Source organism: Netta rufina, assembly GCF_964035555.1.
Source record: "Netta rufina genome assembly, chromosome: 1".
In the NCBI taxonomy this organism is placed as follows: domain Eukaryota; kingdom Metazoa; phylum Chordata; class Aves; order Anseriformes; family Anatidae; genus Netta; species Netta rufina.
This window is the reverse complement of record NC_140123.1, coordinates 89,899,741-89,920,018: the sequence shown is the minus strand read 5'-3', so window position 1 is coordinate 89,920,018 and position 20,278 is coordinate 89,899,741. Positions and strand designations below refer to the sequence as shown.

The 20,278-nt window shown below is 45.2% G+C and overlaps 2 protein-coding genes across 3 annotated transcripts in view; one reads left to right on the top strand and one right to left on the bottom strand.

Moving 5' to 3' along the window:
* Window positions 1-5,370: 5,370 nt before the first annotated feature.
* RPL8 (ribosomal protein L8) lies at window positions 5,371-8,933 on the top strand. The gene is made up of 6 exons (XM_084286735.1): window positions 5,371-5,428; window positions 5,714-5,857; window positions 7,030-7,171; window positions 7,550-7,768; window positions 8,432-8,547; window positions 8,734-8,933. Exons 2-6 carry the CDS (start codon window positions 5,720-5,722, stop codon window positions 8,890-8,892), a joined length of 774 nt encoding a protein of 257 aa, XP_084142861.1. The 5' UTR covers window positions 5,371-5,428; window positions 5,714-5,719; the 3' UTR covers window positions 8,893-8,933.
* A 9,189-nt stretch (window positions 8,934-18,122) lies between these two features.
* Window positions 18,123-20,278, bottom strand: part of USP9X (ubiquitin specific peptidase 9 X-linked) — a 101,827-nt gene continuing 99,671 nt past the window's right edge. For both annotated transcript variants that reach the window (XM_084304235.1, XM_084304234.1), the window contains exon 45: window positions 18,123-20,005. In XM_084304235.1, the coding sequence (XP_084160361.1) occupies window positions 19,871-20,005 (135 nt within the window). In that variant the 3' untranslated portion in view covers window positions 18,123-19,870. The remainder of the gene's footprint in view (window positions 20,006-20,278) is intronic.

The window sequence follows — 20,278 nt, the reverse complement described above, 5'->3', positions numbered from 1 at the left end:
TTTTTGAGCTGTGCAGTGCTCCAGATATGCTTCACATCCTCCAGCTTTTCTATTCGTTTCTTGCTAAGCTTCTCGATGGCTGTAAGCCTCTGTCAATTAACTCCCCAATGTCTCTCTGGGCAGTGCCTCGGTGCTCCTCTGCCTCTCCTTCCAATTCTCTTAGTTCCTCGGTACCGCTTCAATCCCATATCTCAGCTGCTCAAGAGGAAAGAAAATTAGCTTAGCGGATTTCTCCTCTTCTCCATCAGCTGCCCCTATTATTTAACCTCATTAAGAAGAAAGCTTACCCAGATGTGAAACCAAAACCAAGGCTGCTGGAGTTCAGGAAGTGTTTGGACAAGGCTCTCAGACATATGGTCTGATTTTTGGGTGGTCCTCTGTGGAGCCAGGAGTTGGACTTGATGATCCTTGTGGGTTCCTTCGAACTCGGGGTATTCTATGAAATGCTCGGGATGCTCTGTGAAAAGAATAACCATAAGTTATTATTCCCCAATACCTTCAGAGTTAAAAATAAAATTAATCTCTGTTTGAAACTAAAATAATGCGGAAGTCTTGTCGTGCCTGCTGTTCCAGAACAACAAATTCTGAAGATTTCTGCTCCTCAGAAATCAGGTGCTTTTGTGTGAAGGCCTCTAGAGGTCACCAGAACCTAATTAATAAGGCAGAGCTAAGCCTCAAATGGGAAGCGTAAATGGCTTTGTTTTGATTGAGACTCCACACCTTTGGGTCTCCCCTCTTGCAAGGAATCCAGCCATCATTAGATTGCGAATAACATCAAATGCCGGCAAAGCCGTAACCTCCTGGAGAGGTTCCACTACAGAGAAGCCAGGTCCCTTTTGTGTAAGGAAGCAGGGTCCCCAGCTTAGCATCTCTCATCAGAATCTCACCTGCGCACTTCTGTGACACAACCTGCCCCGCACAGCTGGAGTCTGGGCTCCCTGGCCTCCCACAGCTGACGCCACACATTCGTAAGCCCAGCAAATGCCTGAAGTGTCACCAAACTGTGAGGGATGCCAGTTCGCTCCCTAGTGCTAACACACAAAAGCGATGACTCAAAAGAGAGCACTGGCTGTGTGTACATATTAGGTAGTTGGTAAAGACTTTTCTACGTATGTTTTTACCCTGTGAGTTATGATCTGAAAAGGCAGGAATCCCTGTGAAGGGTAAAGTTGCCTTCCAGATCACCCAGTGGTATTTCTACTGAGGTTTATAGAGGAGCTGCAATTTAATTATGATTAAGTGGTGGCCATGAGGCCAGAGACCTCATCTGCTTTGTGTAAGCACAGAAGGAAAAGCTCAAGTAATTTTCTTGGAGCTCTTTTCAGGGTTTAGGAATGAGGCAGGCTGGGGAGAAGGGAGCTGGGTACAGCTGAGGAGAAATATTTATTACAAGACAGCAAACAGAAGCTGGTCCTTTCAGGAGAAGTTCCTCTGAAAAGAGCAAAGGTATTTGTTTTGGGAGCAGTCACTGGAACAGAGGCCTGTGGTGTCTCTCCAGAGGCATTTTTGTCTCTAAAAAGCCAGGCAAGTTGAACACAGCCAAGTGACCCGTGTCTCACAGGGTCACTACGGGTGGTGTGGAAGGCTGCTGGGAGGGGATCCTCACACAGAGCTTCTTCACTGTTGAATACAGGATACTGCCGGCCCAGGGCTGGGAAATTTTTCGGGATAAGCAGCAGGAAGTGAGGAGGTGCCCCTTTAACTGTCTGCAATTACTTCCACCTTTCTGTCTGTGGTTTTCCCTTTGCCTCAGTGGCAGCAGGTGGTTTGCACCCCTTGTGTCCTGCTCTGGGAGCAGCAGCTGGCAGTAACAGGATTGCCCTGAGCGTGCTCGCCAAGATCAGCACAGACGTTATTTTTGCAGACTGGAACTGTGACGCTGCAGCCTGGCTGGACTCTGCGTGTCGGTTCCTAATCCCATGCAAAGCCCTGCAGAGGTCAGCCAGACCATAAACAGAGGAATGTGCCCACCTGAAGGAGATCAGGATTATTTTCATCGTGGCATTCCACTCCCAAAGAGGAAATGCTCCTGAGAGTCTTACGGCTATGCTTTATGTTTTTGCCTGTCACTTGAGAGAGATGCGTGGATAGAGTTAGGGGCTTCCCTTCTTCTCAGTTCCCTTCTCCCAGTGGGGTCCTGCAGAATCCTTGCTTCTTATTCCCCCTCTCCAAACAGCAGTCTCATCAAAATTTCTCCCTGGTTGTCATCCGTAACAAACAGAACACCACCCCTTTTGCTATTTACAGTGAGATTAACCTTTAGCAAATTAGCCAGTGAGTGTCACGAAAGGATTAATTAAGACAGCACATCCTTGACTTGTTCCCACCGTGCAAGTAGTGTGCTGAATTTGCAACAGCATACCCATGACTCTGCCAAAAACCTCCCACAATGGAGCCCATAGTTTTTTTTTTTTTTTTTTTTTTTTCCATTTTATGTTATACTGGCAAATTGGCCAGCTACAGGGAGATGCGTGAGGAGGGGCTCTGATAGACACAGGCCAGGGGAAGCAGCTGAGGAGACAGACAACTTGGCCTTCCCCAGCGTGTGTGCTTCACCTCTGCTGCCCTGGTAGCAAGGATGGGGGGCCATGCCTCAGCCACCTCAACTTGATCTTGTAGCTTAAGCAGCCAAAGAAGGAAGTTGCTGCCAAAATATCAGGCTGTGATGCACAGCAGCTGGGGTCTGGACATGTAGCCTATGCTGCCTAGCACTGTCAGATTTGATCCAGCTTTCCATGCACATGTCTAGGGGGAATGATGCATGCACACAGAGGCCAAGGCTTCTGGAAAGCCTTAGACCTCTGGCCTTTGCATAGCCGAGCTGATCTATGCAGATGTGCTGGACATGCTCAGGTTATGTGGACAGCTTTCTGCTTGCTGCCAGGCCTCTGAGAGCTCTCAAGTTCCTCAAATTCCAACAGAGAACTCTGGTGGAAGAAGAGGCCTTCTCCAGGGAAATCCAGCATGCTGGCCTGGCCTCTGCTCCTCTTCCCACACAGCTGTAACTCCAGTAAAGGCAGTAAGATCTTCAGCCAATGCACCAGGGCTGATGTTCCAAAGCCCAAAATCTCCGGCCTCGAGGCTGCAGCAGGGAACGGTGACAGCACAGCAGTGCTGCTGGTGGACAAAGCCAGGTGGCACACACACGGGCAGGTGATGTTTCTCCACACTTTGAGAAGCCCCATGTCTCATGCTGTGCTGTCTGGCGTGGGCTTGTCCCGCTGAGCCTCTGCCACTGTTACCTCCTCCTCATGCAGCAAAATCCTCAATGGATGGGTTATGGGGAGACAACGTCAGCCCGGGGAACGGGGTTTTGTGAGGAGGGAAACAGCCTCGCTTCAAACCATGGCATCTCCACCGCCTCCTTGTCCTAAAAATTGAGCAGCACAGTAATCATTGGTAGTGCCCAGGACTTCTTTTCCTTCAGCACCAAGATTCATACGGTATCACGCATAGCGACCCTGTTGAGACAAACCCTGTTTGGACAGTGTTTTGGATTGCAAATAGGTGTAAACTACTTCCTTGCATTTCTTCAGATCTGTGCGTATTTGAAGGTAATGCAAGTTAACTAAAATATTTAACTTTACTGTGAGTTCAGCCCATACTTGGCTGGGTCAGGTAATACAATCCTCTCACTCCTTGATAATCAAAGTGTTTGGTCAAAGATATCTCTTACAGCAGGAGAAATCAACTATGAAATTACATCATCACTGGTGCAGTTCTGACATCTATTTACATTCCTTCCCTGGAATCTCCAAACTCTGTTGAGGCTAGAAATTGGGGGAGGCTTTCAGTTTTGCATCCAGCTGTGCACCCTAAGGAAAACGTGAGCTCATGCAGAGGTGAGGTCCAGATGTATACTGTTCCCAGCCTCCTTTCGTTTTTCTCTGACAGAAAAACGCTAAGAGCTGGTTTGAGTGATACTGGGACTGCAACCATCTCTGGGCATGCAGCATGCTCTGACCCAGAAAAAAACAACACGTGGCAACACAGCCTGAGGTGCTGCAGTGATACACATGAGTAGTAACAGTTCAGCATTACCAGGAGGAAGGGCTAAAACTGCATCCCTTGAGATGGTGAGCTCAGAGCTCTTGTGGTATGGACATCTCTAAAAACATTCAGAGTATTCAAAAAGCTGGTGGGGAGGAACAAGGGACTGTTCTGGTTTCGGACTCACTGTCTGTGTTGCAGCACTGCCTTAGCTGCTAGGTGTCTGACCAAGCCCATGGTATAATTGAAAGATTGCAACTTCTGGTGATAGCAGTGCAAGACTGCACCATGAATTAAATAATAATAAAATGAATACAGGGTATAGTTGGTGCAGGATAATAAAATTAATGAGTGTACTAAATCATTACACAACTACGTCTCTTCTTGTGTAATTGATTACTGAGTTCTTAATTAATTTGCTACACAGAACGTGAAAGGGGAGTGACCAATACAATCTCCTGGATTTATGGGCATTATTTGGAAATGTGGGTAGTTCCTTAAGGCTTGGACTTTTGTCGGATTTAATTGCAAAAGCTGCCCCCACATCTAAGGCCAACATGAGCCATAAATCAAAATCTCAAGTTAGTCACTCTGTGCATCAATGTAAACCAAAATCAGCAGCAGTTTGTGGTAGTATCTCAAGCTGTAATCTCTCAAATGGGGCTTGGGCTGAGCAGCTGGCACCTTGAAGGTTAGCTGTTAAGAAATTGGATGCTTAGGTTCAGTTTAAAGTGATTGCTTACGTGGGGCCTACGCATAGACCATTAGTAGTGGAAAGGTGAATTGGGTCAGCTGTAGCAACCTCTTTGGGAAGGAGAAGGGCTTGTGATGCTGAAGACATAGTGGGGTGTTAAAGGCATGAAGGCACTTTCCATTGCACCTTCCATGGCATGGCACAAACTGATTAGGAGCGCTAAGACAATCGCCGTGCTTTGCGTTATCTCCCAGTTACACTCTAAACGGTACTGATAAAAATTGGACACAGGCAGCGTGAAGTGGCTGGAGTTTTTTTTTTTTTATTTTAAGTCGCTTCTTAGCGTGAACAGGACAGTACAGAAATCTTTTAAAAAAAGAATAAATAGTTAAAGAAAAAGAGAAAATAAAAATAAAAGAAAAAGAAAACATAAAAATAAAATGAAAAAGAAAAAAAGAAAAAATAGATAAAATAAAGATGAAATAAAATAAAATAAAAAATAGAAAAAGAAAAAATAAGGAAAAAAATAAAAATAAATAAAATAAAACATAAAAAATAATAAAACAAAATAAAATATAAAACATAATAAAACAAAACAAAACAAATAACATCAGCCCCCCCCCGCCCGCCCGCAGCCGGGCCCGCCCGGTTGCCAGGCAGTGACGTCACCGCCGCGCGCCGGAAGAGCCTTGGCGCCGCGGTGACGTTAGCGCCTCCTCCTTTCCCAGCGAGGCCGCAGCGCAGGTAGGAGCGCGGCCGCCATCATCCGCCGCCATCCATCGCCATCCGGCCCCGGACGGCGCCATCGGGCCCTCGGCCGCCCTCCCCGGCCCTGCCCGCGCCCTGCCGCGTCCATCTCCCCGCGCGGCCGGGCCGGGCTGCGCCGCGGAGGGCGGCGGGGCGCGCTGCGGCCTAGCCGGGCGGTGATGGCGGCGGGAGGGCTGAGGGGGGGACACGGAGTGGAGGGGGATGGGGAGGGGAGCTGCCGGGCGCTAACGGGCGGCCCCGTGCCGCCGCCTGTGCCCGCAGGGCGCCATGGGCCGCGTCATCCGAGGCCAGAGGAAGGGAGCCGGGTCCGTGTTCCGCGCCCACGTCAAGCACAGGAAGGGCCCGGCCAAGCTCCGCGCCGTCGACTTCGCCGAGAGGCACGGCTACATCAAGGGCATCGTCAAGGTACGGCCGGGGGGCGGCTAAAGGGGGCTGCGGCCCCCCCCAAACTTCGCGTGTGTGAGGGATCGTGCTTAAAGTTGGCTTCATGTCGTATACCCTTCTGATGTTCTGCTAAGTCTGTTCCTTAAAACATTAAATGAAAAATTTGTGGCGGCGAATCAGTAGGAAAGTGGATGACATGTAGGCAGCAGCACGGTTTTCTGTTAGAGCTTTGCTGATGCAGACATTTGAGCGTCCTTCTGCATCACTCTGAGTTCTCTGTAATGCACAAACCCTGAGAGGGAAGGGAGTTGCTCTGATAGTAGGTTGCATCTTAACAAAAGTTATAATTATAAGCACAACCGATTGAAGCAAGGCCGTGCTGCCATGTGGGCAGTGCCCCAGTGTGTCAGGCAGGGCGCTGGCGCTGTTTTCTGGTTGTCAGTGACTGAGGCCCCAAGCAGTGTGTACCTAGCTAGATGCCCCCAAAACCTCATCATTTCTTCATCTTTTCAGAACGTGCTCATCTTAAGAGTGCAGGAAGAGCGGATTTGACACTTACAGTAATTGAGTTTGATGAAAGAAGTAGGTAGGTAGCTTTGATTGAAGCTTAAACACGTGAAGGTTTTGCCCAACAAGATTAAAAAGGGCAGGACACATGTTAATAATTGCCACTCATGGAAACTGAGGCTTTCCTAGGTAATCTACACATCTGAGGGGTTTCAGCACTTCTCTGTGGCCTGTGCATGGTTGTGTGATGGGATCTGAATGAACAAAGTTCTGTTCTAGAGGGACAGATCTGACACGTTGATGAGTGAAGAAGAAACAATAAATCTCTGCTTCCTCCTCTGGGGGCTTAGATAATTCAGTATGCTTAATATCAGCTAGCAGCATAGAAACGTTTTTGTGCTAAGAAAAGACTTACAGAAATCATCGCTTTTGTCCAGCTTTGTCTCCACTGACAAATGTGAGTGTTTGGGCAACTTTGTGGTGATGTTGGGCGGTTAAACGTCATTTCATGGCTAGGTCTGATAACTGCAGAACGTCAGGAAAAAAAACGGTTTGGATCTGGTCACTTCGAAGCAGCACACCTGGCCAGAGACATTATTTCACGATAAGGATTTATTTGGGTTTGGCGTTCTTACAATGTGAATTTCTTTTCAACTTACCCACGAAGTACGTCTCTGTTCCAACAGGACATCATTCATGATCCCGGCCGAGGCGCTCCCCTTGCCAAGATCGCATTCCGTGACCCGTACAGGTTTAAGAAAAGAACCGAGCTGTTCATTGCTGCCGAGGGGATTCACACCGGGCAGTTCGTGTACTGCGGCAAGAAGGGTGAGTTAAGGCTGAAATCGCGTCGTGTGAGAGGTTTCAAGAAGCAGAAAGCAGATGTCAGTTCTGTACAGAAAATTCAGGGTGGTTAAGTGCAGCTGCGAGCCTTTACAAAGCAGTAGTTTCCAGTTGCTTTAACCTAACATCTTCCTTTGGAGATTGAAGTCTCCTCATGTAGCTTTTTTCCTTTTTTTTTTTTTTTTTTTCTCTTAAAATGCTGAATGTTGAAACTTGGGCTTTAACTCAGCTACTGGGACGTGCCGCTGCCTGTTGCTGCGGAAGCGTTTATGGCACAGGGCCCCACGTGAAACAGAGCTGTGGTCTGCGTGCTGCCCGGCAGCCCGAGTGAAGCTGTGGCTGCTCTGTGTTTGCTCCCTGCAGCTCAGCTGAACATCGGCAACGTCCTGCCCGTCGGCACCATGCCCGAGGGCACCATCGTCTGCTGCCTGGAGGAGAAGCCCGGCGACCGCGGAAAGCTGGCCCGCGCTTCCGGCAACTACGCTACTGTTATCTCTCACAACCCCGAAACGAAGAAAACCAGGGTGAAGCTGCCCTCCGGCTCCAAGAAAGTGATTTCTTCTGCAAACAGAGCTGTTGTTGGTAAGCAGCGACAACTAGGAGCTCATCTTTTCTGTGAGCTGCCAGACGGGGCCACGTTCACAACAGCTGTGGTATTGTTGGTGCACTGATGGCCTGCAGGGGTAGTGCTGAGTGTGCTTAAGCTGCTGTAGGTGCCGTATCCTGCAAAGCCTGACAGTGAGTAGAAATACCACTGTTAGGAAGCAGAGGTTTCCTGGACCTAGAAGGCATCAAAATGCATCGTCTGTGGTCTGTTACTCCAATAAAATCGACTAAATAAATGCTGAAATAACAGACAGTTAAACCTCAAAGGACTTGCGAGCCCACTGAGCTCTTCCAGATCACACCTTTAGTTGAAAAGCCGTGGTTGGTGTTAGCCAAGAAGTTAGAGCAATAAAACTGGAAATGCTTCAGAAAGAGTGTTAAACTCGGTGCTGTGCGTATGGATTGAAACACGGTAATTAAAGATTGGAGACCACTGAACGTGCGGCTGCTGTTATGTATTGATTTTGTCTGGCTTGGCTGGAAAGCATTCATCTGAAAATACAGTTGGGATTATTTGAGGCTGCTCTTCTGAAGCTTATTCTTAGAACTGAATATTATTAGGAATTCAGAGTTGTTCTTAAGCATTTCTTCCACATCCTGCTTGTATTTGCGTGTTACCATTTCTGCGGTGTATTCCAGGAATCGTTGCTGGTGGAGGTCGTATCGACAAGCCTATCCTGAAGGCTGGCCGTGCCTACCATAAATACAAGGCAAAGAGGAACTGCTGGCCGCGTGTCCGTGGTGTGGCCATGAACGTAAGTCGACTTCCAGTCAGTTTTCCCTTCACCTCCTTACTGCTTCGGAAGGATTTGTTCAGTGTGTGGGGGAGTTGGGCATGAGATAAAAAACCGAAAGCAGTTAAATTTCTTGTTCACTTCAGTTTATTTCTGCTAAATGTCACGTTGTTCCTTATATTAATGACTGGATTTCCTTTTCCACAGCCTGTAGAACATCCCTTCGGTGGTGGCAACCATCAGCACATCGGCAAGCCTTCAACCATCAGGAGAGATGCTCCTGCTGGGCGCAAAGTTGGTCTCATTGCTGCCCGCCGCACGGGTAGGCTGCGTGGAACAAAGACTGTGCAGGAAAAGGAGAACTAAAGACCCAGCGCAGAGTTCAAAGAATAAATTTTTAAAACAGAGCTTGTGTGAAGTCCAAGTTATCTGCTGGTAAAGTGCTGATAAAAGAGGGGTAATGTGCGACAGGGCAGGGTATGGATGGCGATAAGGTAGCTGTATTTCCAGCGATCCTGAAAGAGCAGGATTTAGTGATCAAATGGCCAACTTGGCTCTTGCCAAGTTGCGATTTCACGGTGCTTCAAATGCAGCAGGAGTTTGTTTGCAGGAGAGCAGTTCATTAAGGCTGTTGGTGCAAAAACTGCCAGCACCAACTGTGTTACAAGCACCTAAAGGACCCTCAGCAGCCACGGCTTCCAGCCGCACCCTCAAGTTGAGCCCATTCTCTCTCCAAACAGGAACAATTGCTCTGCACATAGCAAAATTGGGCTTCAATAATACTTATAAGCCTCCAATGTGCAGCAAACTTCTTTACAGTTTGTATCTTAGGGGCCTGAGTACGCACAGACTGCTTTGGCGAGATGCCTGGAAAGAAAAGTCAGGGTTGGGAAAAGTCCTCGGGAAGCTGTTTCAGAACTTATTCCCCAATTGTGCTAAACGGGATAAACAAGTAATAAAGCATAAAAACAAGTAATAAAGCGGTTCTTGAGGCAGCAAACATTTCAGAAGCATAGGACAGGGGTTCTCAAACTGACCTAGAAGAGCAGAGGAGCTCAGGTGAAATTTTACGTGATGGGAGTGGTTGGAAAAAGCTGTGGGAAGCCTGAGTGCATGCACACACAGTTTGTAACAGGCACAAGTGCCAGGCTGCAGGAAGCCCCCACAGCAGCAGGGCGGTGCCATGGGGGTGCTGATCGTGCAGAGGTCATACTGGGAACCCTCAGCTCCCAGGGCTTTGAGCCAAGCCCCTTGGCATACAACGGAGAGGCACGAACAGAGCAGCTTTTTGGGGAAGCAGTGGGTACCTGCACACAGGCTGCCAGAGATCTGACAGGCCAAAATACGAAAGAGCAGTCTCAGCCCTTAGTTCTTTCAGAGAGGAAATCACTCTAGAGATTTAGGTCCAGAAATGTGCAATTTACCTCCCCCCAGCCCAGGCTGCCCACAGCCCCATCCAGCCTGGCCTTGAGCACCTCCAGGGATGGGGCACCCACAGCTTCTCTGGGCAGCCTGTGCCAGGGCCTCACCACCATCAGTGAAGAATTTCCTCCTTCCGTCTAGCCTAAAATCTCCCCTCTTTTAGTTTAAAACCATCTAAAACGCAGGGACACAGCGAAGCCTCACGCATCCCCACCTACCCTCCTTCCCCTCCATGTGTGCCCTGGCTGGCCTCCAGCAGCTTGGTCCACCCCGCCCCAGCTCCAAAGCCCCCTCTGTGCCGAGAAGTTCCTGGCCACGGGCAGCAGAGAGAGAAGCGCTAGCCTGCTGGCGAAACGGACGACGCCTTTGCTCCTGGCTTTATTGAAGAAGCTTTAATACAAAAAAAAAACACACTTCGGAATGTAAATTAGCAAAATAAACACCAACCTTGTTCAATAGAAAACACACAGCATCCTTGCATTTTCTTGTGCTTCTCCAATCCCCATAACTCACCACGTGCTTTTATATTCACGCCTAGTAATTATATTTTAAGCGTACATTACACGTATATTCAGCAGCCTCTTGCTCAAACCAGCCGTTACTATCGGCACGACAGATCACACATCTGATCAGCTCATTTAGCTTATATCCAGGATACTTGCTTTGTGGACAAATGTCTCAATTCCCAGCCCTAACGCAGCACAGAGAACATGAACTACAATACATATAGTCAAACATCAAAAACTACAGCCCTGATTATTAAAATTAAAAAAAATAATAATAAATAAAAGGGGATGGGGGAAAAGGAAATAACCTCCAGTAATGATCAGCAGGGCAACAAAGACATCTTATTTTGGAAGAAGTCTTGAATTGAAGTGAACACTGTTAAAAGATTTTTAAGCGTTCTTGCAAGAATTTCAATGCTTATTTCCAGTACATGGCTTTGTAAAACAAACAAACAAACAAAAAACCACAGCAGTGAAGCACTAACCATCTTTTTTTTCGAGGTGCTTCTCATTTCCACCTCCTGAAAGACCAAACAGCATTGCCTCAATGTTTTTCTGAGGCTCTACTGTAAAACTCTAAGCCCTAAGCATCAAGTACCACGATACAGCACCTCGTTAACGTTATGCCCCCTCTCTGAAGCACCACTTCACCAACACCTCGGCAGAGAGCACACATTGTGCTGATACACGCACGGCAGGCTCAACCCTCCAGGGCTTTCTACACCAGCATCTACCCCCCTGTGCCACCAGGATGCCCGCGAATTAACCGCCTGCCTTCGATAAACCACAGGGGTCGGTGCGTTTCTGGAGGATCCACAGCACACCGCTGCCGGGGAAAGAGAGAACACCGAGGAGATGCAAGAAAACTGCACAAGGTAAAAAAAAGCTGAGAAAAACTCCATCCAGAGAGTTTTGGGAAAGCAAACTTCAGCAACAGAAAGTATAATGCTGACTTTGTGGTGTTAAAATTACTAGGTAAGCGAGTATCAGAAACAAGAGAAATGCTTTGGGCTGTATTTTCAGCTAATGTAAAAACCACAGGAGCCCAAATTCTGGAAGGTTTCAGGGAGCTAGGTGATCAATAAACCATTATATATTTTACAGTTTCTATATAGGTCAAATTAACAACTGGCTTTTTTGTCCTGTGGCGTTAATGAATTCTCAGAGAGAAACACGAGAACAGACAAACCTTTATGGGAGTCACCACTTTTTGTGCTGTTTGCATCAAAAGCTCTTTTCCCAGTTGAGAACAAACCCCCCCCCCCGGTGGTAACGATCTGTTGGGATCCACACAAAACTCTCGCATCCTTCTTTTCACTGCCATGCCAACACACGGGTAATTCACATGCACATCCACTGCAGTGGGTCGCAGCAAAGGCATGGAGAGCTGTGATAAACTTGGGTGGTTTACCTGCTTCCACACAGATGTATTTTTTTCTTTTTAATGTAATATTAATACTACATATTCTCAGCAATTGGCCACTGGTTTGTGTTTTTGTTCACACGTCTTCAAAGCGAGTGCCACTAGCAAGCAGGGCAGAGCAGAAGTTTCCCTCAGCTCTCCGTTACACCCACTGCAAGCTCATTTTTTGTGACAGCCCCTGCAGCACATCAGGGAGCACAATGACCACACCAGCTTCTCAGCAGCCTACCTCAGCTCCTCAGCAGCCACGAGGACCTGGTAACACCCAGGAGTGTTTTCATGCAGCAAAATGCTCTGGTGACTGCAGCGACCACGTCAGTCTTTTGATGCCACGATAGGTTCAAAGGCAACAGAGAACCTGGCTCCTTTGCTGAGTTGAGGAGACCCAAGCTTTGTTTCCCGTCTTCATCGCAGCGAGTCCCTTCCATCACCACCTTCATCATTTTGTACTATTTCAATAAATTCAACACAAAACTTCTCATCTTGCCCATTCTTAAGTCCACATTTTATTCACGCTTTGCTGTTGGTACTCCAATCAGATTTATATACATGATCTAAAACCTACATTAAAATAATTTTGACTGCTCTGAAGACCGAGAGAAGAGACACGACCGGAGTTTTCTTCCACAGCTCTACAGTAAGGCTACGTTCCAACAGCAGGTTTTTGGTTCAGATGGCAGAAGTGTTCGGGAAGCCGGTGCCAGGCTCCTCACAGACTGGCTGCAGAAGGGTTACACGGCTCTCTTGCAGCATTTCAGGCTTACACACAACCAGGGGAGCAGTTACCAACAGGGCTGTAGCTAAATGAGCACTCAGGCCAATGTGTGGAGTAGCGGCTGCTTGCCTTACGAATACCCTGCCCTTCTAGCATTCAACACCACATCAAAATTGCTAGAAACTGGTACACCTCCCTATAACTGCACTGTTTAAACAATATTAGTTGCCAAGCACATTATGCTGCTTCAGGTGGGTGAGGAGGCAGCACGAGACTGGGTGGAAGCATTCACGAGTCCCCGTGGTGCCACTGGGAAGATGCCAAGGCCTTCATTTCAACACGAACCTGCCTCCCTGCTGCTGCAACCGTGCTTCAGATGGTTTTAGCTGTCCTGGCTGGCAGGAGGCAGGCGCTGCCCCCGCCTGAGCGGGTGTTTCTGCACCTGTACTGGCCTGGCACCGAAGGCCCCGCTGCCGTGCTCGCTCTTCGAGCCCCTCGCAGCGGCGTTATCAGCGATAAACGTCAAGAGGTAGAAAGTATGAATAGAAAAAGCTCCCGGAGACTCTCGCTCCGTCCACTACCACTGGTCTGTGTTTACTCAAAGGATTCAAGTCGTCTCAGAGGAAAAAAAAAAAAAAAAAAAAAGTAACAGGAAAGGCCTTGTATGCTACTTACCATCTTCTTGTGGGTAAAGGGCCTAGGGACTGATTTCACAGCCTGGCGAACCCCGTGGCTCGCAGGAGCTGGCACCAGGAGGGCTCAGCCTCTGCTGCCACCAGCGGGGTGAGGCCAGACAAAGCGCAGCCAGCACTTCCAGATCCCGAGGGATTTGACATAGCCTGAGTGCCCTGCCTCCCGTGAAAAGATTGTGTTCCTGCTCTTCCACCTGCCCTCGGTCTCCCGGCAGGAAGGTTAAGTGCAATGTGAGAGCCATAAACTCTATCTCGGTTTGAAGACTCAGTCCTGATGTTTCTCAGCTTTTTCAGCTTACTTACAGAAGACTCGGAGGACTCTAAAGCACTTACCAGGTATTTAAATACAGTCAGGGATACTAAGAAGTGTCCAAGTTTTCAATCAGCCGTCTTTTTACAGATCCTAGCTAGACCTACCTAACGTTTCTATCCGCCTGCAGAAACCAACTGTTCAAGACAGAAAACGAAGCAGAACAAAACAAAGCAAGCAAAACCTCCCCAGAACAGCAAGCTACGAGCTATTTGAATTCAAGATGACCATCGGTAGCATGAAACTGTTATATCCCAGGTAAGTTTAGGAGAGATTTAAGAGATGACAAAGCCCACCCGGCTCTGACTGCTACTGCACTGCAAGAGGCTCCGATTCGGGGAGCCAGGCAGCCTGGTGAATGTTGTTCTTCTGTAGCAACTGACAGCAGATGGAGGTAGAAATAGAAGTGAAAACCATCACGGTGAGGAAGGGGATTCGATTCTAGTAGAAAAATATTAACTGGGAAGTGATCCTGGCAAGCCAGAGTGAGAAACTTGGTTACAAAGAGCTGTAAGAAATGATGGACAGGAATTTGGAAGCAACGGACAAGAACTGAGCAGCACTTTAATGAATAAAGCTACAAAAAAGGCCAACACCTTTAAAAGCTGCCTCCACAGAGGTATCGTTACAGAAGAGGAACCTAACTGCTCTTAATGGCTCGGGTGAAACCACACTTGTAAAGCACTCATTCAGTCTTGGTGATTTTTATAAAAACAAACAGCACATCGTAACAAAGGAAACAGAAATGAGGTTTAGAGAATTGGGTTGTATGGGGTTGGGTAGGGGGGACAGACATTTGAAGATTTTGCTCCGCTGAGGACTGAAGGGGTGTAACTGCACACGCAGCAGGAAGCTGCAAACTGCAGGTGACAGCTGGGGGCTGTTCAAACAAAGTTATTGGAACAGCAAGTGGTAAGTTAATAAAAAAAATAACATTATCAGACATTATAAATTGTACACAGATAAGGAGTGAACGATCTTATCTTTCTGCACTGAATATTTATCCATGGTTAGATTTTGGATGCATTCGTAAAATCTTTTTTTAAAATCTTGTTTTCATTATTCATGACTACCTCATTAGTAGAACTAGAAGACATTTGCCCACTATTTCAACCATTTAAGAATGACACTTGTCCTTTTAGAGTTGTGCTGATGCAATTAAGGCTATATCAAATCAATCAAAGGAAACGGCCTGTAGGTCAGCTTCATTCTCAAAAAGCGGCTTTAAGGAATTCCAAGGCTAAAAAACAGGGAGTTGGGTCTCTAAAATCTAACAAAAAGTTAGCCCTTACTGACAGGAGCATCTTGCTCCTCCAGCAACAGGTTCTCCTGTGCTCGTCTGCAGGTAAATGTAAATAAAGGAGCAAGATTTTGTCCCATACCAATGCGAAGGGGGTTGACCCCTGCCGCACATCAACTCTATGATGCCAACATTAATGGGACTCATACAAATCCCACTGAAACCCTTAGATCCAAGAGTCACCCCGACTTGCACTGGGAAATCTGATTACAGGACAAGGTTCTCCGAATTTACGTGCTGGCATCCATGCCAACACTCCTCCGAACTGCTGGCTGCAACAGATGCTCGGAGGGCAGGACTGAACATTTCCTATTGTTTTTTTTTTTTTTTTTTTTTTTTTAAAAAAAGGGGTAAAAAGGCTCTTTGACGTTTTAAAATGGTAAGTCCACAACGCTTTCTATATCTTAGAAATAAAAGGACATTTATAGTAGGAACCTTAAGAAGATACATAGCGTAAAAAGTGACAGTGCTCAGACTGGGTCGAAGCCCTTCTAGTAGCACAGGACCTTACTCGGCAACAGAGGGCTGGTCTCAATAGAAATTAACACATTAACATGATGATCCCCAAAGAACAAGGTAAGGAGGGCGTAATGAACACCCCCAAACAGTGTCAAGGACATATATGGGACACGCTGTTTGTGCTGCTGCTGCAGAGCAATCTTTACTGCAATAGCGTCCCGACTCCAGCATGTCAGAGATGCACTGATCTTTCAAGAGCTCTGCTTGCTGTCATCTTGCTTGAGGGACTACTTGCAAGAGGAACAGCAATCATGCAGGAGGATACAGCTGGATTTCTTTCCCCTTGCGTTGTTTATTACAGTACCATTTGGCAGCACGCAGTATTTACAAAATATTTACTGCTTGTCCCCCAGAAAACCTGTTTTGTTTCACTCTAGGTAGCCGGCAGGTTTAAACTTTATTCCCAAGACCTCACTGCTGTGAGAAAAACGATGGCATGAACGTGATGCAAAGCCCAGAAGGTGAGAAGATGGAGCCAAAATTACTGCTGTCCTGACTCAAGGCACTGCACCGTGCTGGAGCAGGACCACGGGTGGCAGGAAACTCCCGCAGCGTCTGAGGAAAAGCGAGGTCAGTGCCAGGGTCTCAGCCTCCCCCAAAATAAGGTACGCGTCTTTCAGCACAGGAGTGACTTTGCTTTCATCGTGGATTTGCAAGTGTGGACTAGAAGTTTAACTAAATACATTTAAATGCTTAACTCTGCAGCTGTCCTCTCATCAAATCACTCCTTTCTGTGATTTGTACAGCTTATCCCTAACTTTCATTTGTTTCAATGTAAACCACCACCGAAAGCCTCACTGCAGTGGATACTAACTGCAATACATGCCAGCGAACACAACGAGCCGTTTTGCCTTACACAGTTAATCACCTATGATTCATTATTATCTGTCATCTATTCATTTCTGGCAAAAGACTCGGGAGGTAGACAAAAATTTATTGAAACCAAGAATGAAGTGAATTGCTACAGCAGCCGATTTCTGCCCATTTAGTTGTGGCAGAATGGCTCTTCCTATTCTCTCCTGGAAAATTTAAGAAATATGTAGAAAGTTTTCGAACCTCGAATGCTTTTTCATGAAATACAAGCCAAAACACACAAGCGAGGCACAACAAAGTGGCTGGCAAGGCATAGTAATAACAATTACCTCAAGACAATTTTCTCATGTCCCAGAGTTCTGAAAATTAATATGAAATGGCATTGTGGAAATTCATCTCTTTCCGGCTCAATTTCAGCAAGATATACTGGTTTTAAAAAGAGCTGACTCGAATTTTCAGAGCTGGTAGTTATAGCGGGGAAAATACCCAAAAAAATTCCAAGTCAAGCTGCACCTCTTCCTGCTCGCACCACCAGATGAAGCTGTGCGTGTCAAATAAGCTTTCACCGAGCCCTGGGCAATATCATTTTTGTCAACGGGGCAACAGAGTTGTGGGCAACCCCTTCCGTGACTGAAGATTTGTACCTTTACTGATCCACAAGCAGTAACAAAGCTCCTTTTGCATATGGCTGTCCTGGTTTTGTTTAAACACTCAAAGGAGGGAGCGTTAAAACCTCATCACTACACAACCACAATCCAAAACGTGCAGAGGGAGAAATTCTGTTTGGTAAGATTATGGATCTCCCCCTAGGTCAAACTACACATTAACCACCATATAAAACCACTTATGAAAGTTCAGTTTCTATGCATTTTACATTGTCAGGAACATGAGTAATTGCTCTACTGTTTATTGGCTTTTTTTTTTTTTTTTAATGGAAGACCAAAGATTCCCTAATAATTGTTCTAAACAGAAAACAGGACTGAAATCAGCGATGGGGGAATTAAATCCGTAGGCACTTCGAGGACTACTGTTTTAAAGTGTGCCATCAACAACGAGGTACTGTGTATCGCCTGAAAATGACCACTGCCAAAATGCTGCGACAGTTTAACATGTACATGAAACTTTTTGTTTGTACAGTATTTGTTAAACACAATTTAAAATTCTGAGCAGAGTGAAAAGAAACATTGCACCTTTAGCTGTAGCTGTTCAGAAGTAGCAGCTGCAACAAACAACACAGACTATCCTCCTTCAAAGTCACAAAAAAAAAAGCACAATATTCTCAATTTTCCACCTGAAAAGTAATTGCCACTGCAGTCACCCTCAATTCAGGGGCAGGGGTGTGTATGACTGAAAAAAAATCACAGCCTTAAAATGTCACAGGTTTTAACATGTCTCTACAATCATTGCACTATTAAAAGTGAACACATTTGGCAAGGCTGAACTAGCACATTATATATTTTACCTAGAGAGTAAAAAATACATCATCACCACCTCTGAGATAGCTTGTTTAACAATTACTGGTCCAAAGAAATATGAACTATTTCAACTCGTGTACTCAGGCTAGCAATTGTTTGAGTTAAAACCTTCAACAAGCGTTCCCAAACATAAATGGGAAAACTTTACCCAGATTTACTGAGTCCAGGTAAAATGGTATTACTAAAAAACTATGAAAAAATCTGAATTAACTCGAGCACTAGAGAAAACATGGAAGCATAAAAGTGATCATCGCTACATAGCATGTTCTAAAACCTGTGGCCCTTCCTTACACTAAATGCATAAGGATGCACTTGCGACTGAATTTTCCTTTGTTCGTTTCAAAACTACAGATCTTTAATTTGATAAGCAGCTTTGTTTCTATCAACTCATTTGTAAAAAACACCATCAAGCTTGTGCTCATTAAATATATATATGTATATATAAAAACATACAAAAAGTACAAGATAAATCACATTAAGAAACTTTTACAGTGTAATTGTCCTGATTACTTTTATTCTTAAGGGCCAATTTCTTTCTTTTTTTTTTTTTTTTTTGTGCACAGAAATCTCAATGTCACTGTTGTTCCAGAATTCAGCATAGTGCCACTGCACAGAATTCATCTTTCTGTGCAGTCCATTAAAAAACAAAAACCAAAAAAAAAAAAAAAAAGAACCAACCAAAAAAGAAAAACAAAAAAACAAACACACACACCACAGGACAAAACATTCTTCTTAAATCAAATTCTATTTGTGAATTCAGCAAAATAATTTCTATAAAATAAAACAGCAAAATATTTAAATAGTATAGGGTGGGCTGTATCTGTTTTGCAGGGGTATTTGGTTTTTAGACAGGTTCCAAAAAAAATTACACACATTCAAGTTACCAATTTTCATTTAAATACAGTATTTACTGATGCGTTTCTTGAAGTCTTTAAACAAATGTTTATTCTGGAATAGAGATACCTCAGAATTGCAGTTGACTAACCAGTAGTTTCTTTTATAATTAAACCCTGCTTCTAATGTTAAGATTTCCTGTATATGGATAAAGAGCTAAGACAATTCTTGCTTTCAAGTAGAACTGTGAACGAGCAGAAAACCAGCAAGTTAACTTGGTGCAGTGGCACTCACAAGTACTGTGTGATTTTGTTGACTTCCACTTCACTGGGATGCAGTAGAAGGAAAGTGTTAGAAGTTTATCTAATAAGCTCTACCAAAGAAACAAAACAAGCACACCAAATACAGTCTATTATGCTCCAGGCATCCTGGCATAGCAAATTTTTGCATATTTGTTTTTAAATCTTTTAAATTCCTATTACTGAAAACTAAGTGTTCTTTATCCCACCCAGAGACAGAACTGTCAAACATCAGATGTGAGGAACACATGTGAAACTGAAAACCACTTGTTTGTCACGTCTTCCCTCCCCATTTTATAGTCTAGGTGTAAGAAGAAAAAGTTCTGAGCGATACAGTTGTCACATTGGGACAACTGCTGTCACTTTTTTTTCCCCCTCGTTGGCTACACTAACTTGGTGTGAAGCCATGCTAAATGTTACAGCATAACTATAGCTTCAAAGTGATTAACCTAATACCAGAATGAAAAAGGCAATGAAAAAAGATCTAGAAACAATGTTACATCACCAATTTTCCACATCAACCAAATAATTAAAAGGTTACCAGCCATTACGTTGCTCATAGTAAAATCGACTCCAGTGGCAAAGAATTAACATGAAACTATTTTTGTGGTTGACATGGATAGGCTTTTTCATAAAGGAGTTGATCCAACTGCCATGAGGCAGGCAACACTGGTTGCAGAGCGCAGCAGATATATCAAGATTTTTTTTTTTGTAGATCTGTGAGTCTCATCAAGACAAAAAAAATGTTTCTTGCTTAAGAATTAACAGTCAAACATTAATATACTATATACACCTTTGCCATTTACACATTAGCATCAGGCCATTTATTACAAAACACTATACACTTTCCACTGCAGGCGGGTTATATATTGACAGCAATTTTCTGCAGATAAGACAGTGAATAGACTCTCCACTCCATGTTGATTAGGAATAGTTTTTCTAGTTTTAAATATTAGCCAGACACAGAGAAAGGTTGGACTGTAAGGCCTGGGTGCACAGTCTTGATGGAGCAAGTTAATTGATTATGTGCATTTCACTAATCTTTTGTCTGAGGCGGGGAAACTTCTTCACTGCCTTCAAAATTTTCTTGTGCTCGTTGGCCAGTTCGCTGAGGGTTGTTCATATGATGTGCTGCCGGGCCTGTATATGGCTGTCCATGCACATGGTTATTCTGTAATAAAGCATAAACATTTTAAAAAGACTTTAAACCTGCGGATTGTTTCCTAACCAGTTACTCGGTTTTCACCTCTATATTCAAACTACTGAGACGTACTATCAAGCACACTGAACTTCTGTAGTAGTATCTGTACGGACATACATCAGTTCCTTCATCCCTCTGAATCACATCTTTCACTTACCTTCAACTTACACAGAACGTAAACAGACTTTCAACTTGTAAAGATACAAGGATTAGTTAAATAGTAATTTCAGTTTTGGAGTAAAA

Bases quoted from the DNA above. Each gene is read 5' to 3' on its own strand.
- RPL8 (XM_084286735.1), top strand. From the start codon at position 5,720: ATGGGCCGCGTCATCCGAGGCCAGAGGAAGGGAGCCGGGTCCGTGTTC. The intron at 7,172-7,549 runs GTGAGTTAAGGC...TGCTCCCTGCAG, and splicing joins CGTGTACTGCGGCAAGAAGG to CTCAGCTGAACATCGGCAAC. The intron at 7,769-8,431 runs GTAAGCAGCGAC...GGTGTATTCCAG, and splicing joins TGCAAACAGAGCTGTTGTTG to GAATCGTTGCTGGTGGAGGT.